The sequence below is a fragment of the Lotus japonicus genome, chromosome 5 (assembly GCF_012489685.1).
Source record: "Lotus japonicus ecotype B-129 chromosome 5, LjGifu_v1.2".
Lineage (NCBI taxonomy): Eukaryota > Viridiplantae > Streptophyta > Magnoliopsida > Fabales > Fabaceae > Lotus > Lotus japonicus.
Genome location: NC_080045.1, coordinates 50,253,092 through 50,261,324, shown reverse-complemented (window position 1 = coordinate 50,261,324; position 8,233 = coordinate 50,253,092). Strand labels below are relative to the sequence as shown.

At 35.1% G+C, this 8,233-nt stretch overlaps 2 protein-coding genes across 2 annotated transcripts; both read left to right on the top strand.

The window, feature by feature from the left end:
- The first annotated feature begins 1,155 nt into the window (after window positions 1-1,155).
- LOC130719720 (uncharacterized) lies at window positions 1,156-3,357 on the top strand. Its single transcript, XM_057570332.1, has 2 exons — window positions 1,156-2,607; window positions 3,259-3,357. Exons 1-2 carry the CDS (start codon window positions 1,156-1,158, stop codon window positions 3,355-3,357), a joined length of 1,551 nt encoding a protein of 516 aa, XP_057426315.1.
- Window positions 3,358-3,486: 129 nt separating this feature from the next.
- Window positions 3,487-7,936, top strand: LOC130719719 (histone acetyltransferase HAC1-like). The gene is made up of 10 exons (XM_057570331.1): window positions 3,487-3,768; window positions 3,851-4,132; window positions 4,482-4,610; window positions 4,694-4,894; window positions 5,049-5,191; window positions 5,362-5,662; window positions 6,158-6,297; window positions 6,427-6,484; window positions 6,597-7,363; window positions 7,563-7,936. The coding sequence occupies exons 1-10, from the start codon at window positions 3,487-3,489 to the stop codon at window positions 7,630-7,632; spliced, it is 2,373 nt and encodes a 790-aa protein (XP_057426314.1). The 3' UTR covers window positions 7,633-7,936.
- The last annotated feature ends 297 nt before the right edge of the window (window positions 7,937-8,233 follow it).

The window sequence follows — 8,233 nt, the reverse complement described above, 5'->3', positions numbered from 1 at the left end:
TTTATTTTTTCTATTTACGATTGTATCATCATTATTATATAGTTTTAATTTCTCAATATTAATTATAAGACATTTTGAAGATGAAATAAATATTTTTTATAATGTTCAAAAATCCATAAAATAAATATTTAAAAGGTTTAGGGTTCACCTAAAGAATATTTAAATTTTTTAAGAGAGTCATTCATAGTTAGTTAAAAGATTTATTTGAAATAAAATATAATGTATTTATCTCTCCGAAGAAGGAGTGTAAGTTTTAAAATAAGAAAATAGGAAAATGTAATTTAATCTTCTTTTACAGAGGAATGTGTAAGTTTTGAAATTAAAAAGGATGAAAGTGTAATATAAGCATCATCATTTAGGGTAAGAGAGAGACAGAAACAACCGTCACAGCGAAAAAGGATTTGCCGCCAAAAAGCATTAACTTTTCCAGGTTTCTATTCACTTCTCTTTCTCTCTGTAACTTTTTTTTTCCGAAACCCTAATCCTAATTTTCAATTTCATCAACGCTTTCAGCTTAGGGTTTGTGATTAATTAATTAACTCTTTGCATTGTTCGATGATTGGTTCAGTCAATGGTAACAAGTGTTCAATCTTTCTATCAAATTCTTGAATTCTTCTTGTTTGAATTATTGAATGTGAGTCTTTCTTGATAAAGGGGGCATTTAACGTTAATGACCGATGCCCAGAAATTTTAAAGAATCTATGTTTTATTTCAAATGTTAGGGTCATTTGGAACAGTGAAATAGTAGTACTTCATTAAACTAGTAGTTCATCAATGGCTAGGTTGTTGTCTGAAATCAAATACTAGGATGTTCTGTCATTGCTTCCATCATTGTCAAAATTAATGCCTAGTAAGGTTTATGAATCAAGATACGAATCCTTATTCGAATCTTGAATCGGAAAATCTCGTGAATGGATTCTTTTTTATGCATTGTTATAAGTTATAACTTATAAGATACATGATACAAACCCCAATATTGTATAAATGCACTTTTGTGATTACTTCCTATGTTTCAATATTGAATAAATGCACTTTTGGTTTTGATTATGCAGAGAGTTTTTTTTTTACTGGTTTTGGCATCCCTTTATGTTAGAATTATATTTATTTTCAATGATGTAATGTTTACCAATTTGATTGACTACTTTGGCAGTGGAGATGGATCTTTACTATAATGGAAACTGTTGGGGAAGTGTCCAGAAAAATGAGCCTTGGGATTTCCATACTGCTGCAATGGGGATATCCCTCCAATCTGAATCTTCAAATTTCATGTTCTCTCAACATGTCTCAAGGGTAAATTCTCAAGTTTCCAATCTTTTTCCTGGCTGGAACTCTAACTCAATCCTTGGAGATATAAGGCAATGTCAACCCCAGCTGATGCATTTACAACAAAGTTTCGAACAATTTATCCAGCCAAATGAGCTTTGTGGTAAATCTACTACTTTCCAGACTTGTTCACGCTTTCTAGATCGGAATGAAAATTGCGGGCAAATGTCAGGGAAGAAAACACTGAAGCGACCCTGGCTAGATTCATGCTATGACTCTGGAGGCATGCTACGACCTGACAAAATACTAAAAATGATGTCTGATTTTGATGTCTCTTCCATTAATGATGCAATCTCTGATCAATGGACTCCCAAGACGTCTCAACCTTATTCTTTTGAAGAAGCACTTCCAGAATTGCAGCAACAGCGAGAAAATTCCATTTCTTCTATCTATTCTGATGTTGCAAATTGCCATGTGGAACGTTTTGCATATCCACGGCATGATTCTATGAGCATATGTGGTCAAATATTAGAGGAGTCAGACCTCAGAAGCCATGATCCAAGAGATAGCAGTAACTTAATGGAAACTGACAATAGATTGAATTCTAGTATGCATACTCTCTGGAGTGATCCTATTGCTACCGATATAGAGGACATACATGGCAAAACTGGAGTTTCGGAACAATCGGAAAATCCCAGACATGATTCTATGCCAATCAGTGAGACGGTGAACCATGTGATTGATGAAATGCTTCCGCAAACTTTCAAGAGTGATACAATTCATTATAAAGTCTTAGAAGCTGTAATGGAGGAGCCAGACCCCATTCTTGATTCTATGAGCATTGACGATACGTTTGGGAAGACTTTCAAGAGTACAACAGTTCACTCTAAAGGCTTAGAGGATGATCATATATCAGAGGACTCGGACCCCGAAAACCATGTTCCTGCCAACAGCAATAACTCGAAGGAGACTAAAGTTATTTTGAGTTCCAGTATGCGTTCCCTCAGCGATGTTTATATTGCTGCAGATGTAGAGGACTCAGATCCCGAAAACCTTGTTCCCGCAAACAGCAATAACTCGAAGGATACTGAAATTAGTTTGAGTCCCAGTATGCGTTCCCTCAGCGATGTTTATATTGCTGCAGATGTAGAGGACATAAGTGGAAGAATTGGATTCAACCTGGCTCGGATAAATGCTGAAAATAAAGTCAGTGAGGAAAAAGTTGATGAAAAGAAGGAAACCAAGTTCTCAAAAATGACAGCTAATATTGTTTCCTTAACTGATTTTTTCACAAGTAATCAAATCAGAGAACACATTAGAAGTCTGAGAAAGCAGCCTGTCCAGGTTAGTACACTATCTTATATCTTAAGAATATTATTATTTATTTCATTATCTGCTTTTTTCAACTTGATACGAAAACTGCACAAAGTTATTACTGAAAAGAATCTGAACAAGGATTTAAGCATTTCGGAACATATTTTATACTGATGTGCAGCCTATCCAAATCAGTTTTTTCTCTGTATAATTATGAAATTTCAAGATTTATACTATTTTCACCTAAATTTTTCTTTATGCTTCCTTTAACCATTGATGTCATATATACATTTGTTTTTATGATAATTTACATGCATGTATGTTAAGCTCTATAGGGATTGTATGTACGTTGGTTATGTTTCTGCAATTTATATTGAACTTCTTTTGTCTTTTTTGATTTCTTCTCTTCCTTATAATTATTAAGGTTGCATATACTCCGTTTGGATATAGAGTTAAGAGCAGTTATTGCAGCTTATCTACAAGAAGAAATACTAAATAAGCTTCAACAACTGCTCTTTAACCGCATCCAAGCGGGCTCATAGCGAGTTTAAATTTCAACATATGTTAAGTTGGCCTGTACATTGTTTGTCCATGCTTCAATTCCAGAAGGCTCTTGTATGAGGGACATATTAAAGATACAAAAATGTTTGTGTCCCTCTACCTGACACTTATGATTTTTAGATAGTTGTTAGTTGGGACTTGACATGTTATGATTGCCTCTTTGATCAAGTAATCAAGAGTTTGATCCTTACTACCAGCATTTTTCATTATTCAATTTAATGATGTCTGTGAGCAACTGTGGTGACACTTGATGGGTTTATTATACATTTAATAATTGAATTTCTAAATTTTATGAGACTGCTTTTGAATTTTCTGAGCATAACAAGTTAATGCTTCTTTTAACAGAGTATGCCTGCGGAAGAAGCGGGAATTGATGCTAATACATGCCAATTATGTGCAATGCAAAAGCTCTATTTTGCACCAGTGCCAATATATTGCTCATGTTGCAGTAAGCCGATCAAGCTAAACACAGACTACTACCATAAAAAAGCTGAAGAATCTGATTCACAAAATTTCTTTTGCACCGTGTGTTATAAGAAGTCTCGAGGTGAGCACATCACATACAACGCAATATCTGTTCCGAAGGAACTTCTTGATAGAAAGACAAATGATGAAGTACTTGTAGAAGGGGTAAGTTTCAATCTCTCTGTAGTAATTTCAGTTGCATATGGAGAACTATAAACTTACTCTTTATAACTGTTTTTCCTTGTAGTGGGTTGAATGTAAAAAATGCGAAAGATGGCAACATCAAATATGCGCACTCTTTAACGGAATGAGAGATCTGGTCATCTGTGCTGACTATATATGTCCTATATGCCGCTTGAAGGAAATTAACGAAGGAATTCATATATCCTCACCAAGGACAGCTATTTTCGGTGCCAAGGACTTGCCAAGAACCATGCTTGGTGACCACATAGAGAAAAGACTTTTTAAGCGTCTCATGCAAGAGAGAGTAGGCAGGGAAAAAGTCGAAGGGACTAAGAATCTTGATGAGGTGAGATGGAGAAAATTGATCAGTTAAAATTGTTGAATATTCATAATTTAGCGTTATCCTTTTTGTACATAAACTTATATCTCTTAAAATTTTATTATTTATATGCAAGCAAGTAAATTGGAAACTGTAGCAAACTACTACTCTATCTTAAAGAACTCGGATTCTAAGAAACAAGTTTTTATTAAAGTATTTATGCTTCAGCCAGAATTAAAGGTTGCAATTTAGGTATTTTGACACACAAGACATAATTACTTGCTTTTTCCTATATATTATTTATTTTTTTCAAAACTAGATATTGGTACACAAATTCATATTTTCTGATTTGCCATGTATCACTCCCATTTACTAGGTTTTACCAGCAGACAGTCTTTCTGTTAAAGTAGTGTTATCTGCTGACAAACAATTGGAAGTGAAGAAGCAGTTTCTAAACATCTTTCCGGAGAAAAATTACCCTGCTGAGTTCCCTTATACATCAAAAGTAAGTTCAGAAGTTAATTGATGAATTAAATACTCCATTTTGTCGGTATAATGCAGAAGTGACAGCAATTTCTTCCATTTCAGGTTATTCTTCTGTTTCAGCAGATTGACGGAGCAGATGTTTGCCTTTTTGCAATGTATGTCCAGGAGTTTGGCTCAGAATGTGGCAATCCCAATAAGCGTTGTGTATATATTTCATATCTTGATTCTGTCAAGTATTTTAGGCCTGAAAGAGAGACTATAAGGGGAGAAGCTCTTCGCACCCTCGTTTACCATGAGATATTGGTAATTGAATATAAATTCTGTTGCTAATTAGTTTTTCCGTGTTTTTGTTAGATCACATTTCACCTAGGGTTCATGTACTAAGTCAATTAAACTAACACGATGAACTCCATCCACTCGTTTTATTCATTTTTTTGTTACCTTTTTCAATTATCAGATTGGATACCTTGATTTTTGCAAGAAGCGAGGTTTCACAACATGCTATATATGGGCCTGTCCTCCTACAAAGGGGGAAGATTACATACTATATTGCCATCCTGACACTCAGAAGACCCCGAAGAATGATAAACTACGGCACTGGTTTGTCTTCCTTTCCTTCTTCCATATGTGTTTGTTTGTTGAATTTTCATGTGCTTGTGTAGTATCATGTTATAGAGTATGTTGCTTCTTTTTTATCATTATTCTTGCTATGAAAGTTACCACTAGCACGTAACAAACGAGTATTCATATTGTTTGTTCAATTTATCCAGGTATCTTTCAATGCTAAGGAAGGCTGCTGAAGAAAATATTGTTCTTGGTTTAAGTAACATATATGATCATTTCTTTGTTCCTACTGGGAAATGGGACTCCAAGGTGACAGCTTCCCGTTTGCCATACTTTGATGGAGACTACTGGTCTAGTCGTGCTATGGGTCTAGCCGGCGACATTGATAAAGACAGTGGGTATGAAAAGACATTGAAGAAACTTGTGAAAAACAAAAGAGCTTTAAAGGCCTTGGGGCATGTTAACCCTTCAATAGACACTGCCAAAGACATTCTAGTGATGCAGAGGGTATGTCTACTTTTCATTCATTTAATTTGTTATATTAGCTCTTCATAGTTGAATCTGATTAGGAAGCTTCAAGTTCATCATGTTATATGACTGATCTACCTTATGAGTTTGAAATGGTTATTAAATGAGATTGTGAATAACTTTTAGGATAGATGTAGTTTTTACTATAGTTTGGTTTTTCACGGTTTACGAGGACCAAAGTTAGGCTATTATTTGGTCCTTGAACCATCAAATGTTAAATTTGAAGAGGTAAAGTTAAATTTTCATTCATTATGAAATAAAAGTTCTATTTGAGTACTCATTGGAAACTATTCCACTCAGTTTTGTAAGTATGTAGTTAATTGGATAATGTCAGTTTATAATTTTTCATGAGTTCCTCAAACAAAGATACGCACGCACACCTTTAGTTTTTAAGTCATTTAAATTGATTCTTTATGTTTTTTGGGTGTTATCTGATCTTTCTTCCTTTTCTTTTTACCACCCTGTAACTGTTAGCTGGGCAAAGAAATTCTGCCATACAAGGAAGACTTCATCATAGTTCACCTTCAGCATTCATGCGTGCACTGCCAGGAAGTGATAGTTTCTGGGAAGCGGTGGTTTTGCACTGAATGCAAGAAATTTCAAGAGTGTGAAAGGTATTATAACTTGAAAAGCACATATTTTGGTTATGCTTATGTTGGTTTTGCTTACTTTAAACAGTCTTGCAGAAATGTTGATTCTTTAAAAGCGATTTTGTAATTACCTTTTTCATTTGAATGTTTCAGATGCCATACTGCTGACTCACACACTTCAACTAGTGGCGAGAAACATACACTCTGTCAGGTAAACTACCTAAACTTGATGCCAACTTCATACTATTTTCTAATCTTCAGTGATTTCAAGCAGAATGAAGCAACATAACAATAACATATTTGAATCTTGTGCGCTTTTTTAGGTCCTCGTGGAAGATGTCCCTTTAGATACTAAACAGAATGATATCATCCTTGACAATCAATTATTCGAGAATAGGCATAACTTCCTGAGCTTCTGCCAGAAGAATCAGCTACAGTTTGACACCCTCCGCCGCGCGAAGCACTCCTCAATGATGATCCTCTATCACCTAAAGTATTCCTCAATATGTAGCATTTGCGGCGGTGAACGCAACGAATTCCAACATAGCTGTAGATGTGAGTGTTGTCCTGAGTTCTCTGCATGCAAGGAGAGAGGTGCTGAATGCCATGCACAGGAGTTGAGTCAAACTCATTCAACATCACTATCTACCTCAGGGAATGAAGAGTCAAAGCTGAAATCGACATGCCATGAACAGAAGTTGAGTCAAACTCATTCAAAATCACTATCTGTCTCAGGGAAGGAAGAGTCAAAGCTGAAATCAACAGGCCAAGAACACAATTTGAGTCAAACTTCAACATCACTATCTGTTTCAGCTGGGAATGGAGAGCCAAAGAAGAAATCAACACTCGCTCCCACGCAGGTGAAGAAACTGCTAGAAGTTCTGCAGCATGCATCTCAATGCAATAACTCAAACGAAACACAGCCATGCCCTTATACATACTGTCTTAAAATGAAAATTCTGTTATCTCATGCCAGAGAGTGCATTACTCGTGCTTCGGGGCGCTGTCGACCTTGTTACAAGGCATTGATGTTACTAGATGCTCACTCGAAGACATGTGAAGTCTCAGAATGTCGCATCCCATGTTGCATGTATGTCACTTTTCCATTCGATGAGATTTATAGTCCGTTTGGATGCAGACCATAGAACACTTATGAAGCTTATTCAGTGCACTTTTTACTAGAGAAGCTCCAATAAGTGCTTTTTTATCTGTATCCAAATGGGCTTCAATTTTTTGTTAAATTGTGCATAATCGATATTTATTCCTTGATATTCATTTCAAATTTACAGGAATCTGAAGAAGCGTCGAGAATCTCGGGATAGAGCTGCTGTTGTGAAAAGCAAACAGAGAACTTTCTGATCCTTGAAATCTATGTGTATATATTAAAGGATTTGAGTCTTTCAAAGTATGAAAAGTAATGAGAAAAATCTCAACCTCACATTGGAAAGAAAAAGAAATCTCGATCAACAATGTAAGATCCATTGCTTTACATACATGTACAGGCATAATAAACTACAAGAAAGTGTACAAAATTTTGTTGAAGTTTCTATTAGTAAAGGCAGCTAGTATAAGCAGAGTAGCTTGCTTCCTGTGTTTATTAGCATGTTTAGAAGTGAGCAAGGGATCCTTGTACTGTACCAAATTGCGTAAATAATAATATAATAATCTCATGTTTTGTTCTGTATGTGTTTTGTGAGCTTAGTAGCATTACTATTACTTTGTGATGTTCTTCACTTTCCTTTGATCAATCTATCTATTATCATATCATATACTATAAAAAGTATAAACTAATTTCGAACCCAACAATGGGCACCCCTGACACATGTCACCCTCTCATCAACTCCTTACTTGACCCTTCATTTTTTTTCATACTATTCTTAGAACCCTATTTATGTCATATTTAATCAAATATAATAATTTTGTCTCTTAATTAATTTTGAATTTTGAAAACAATTTTCTA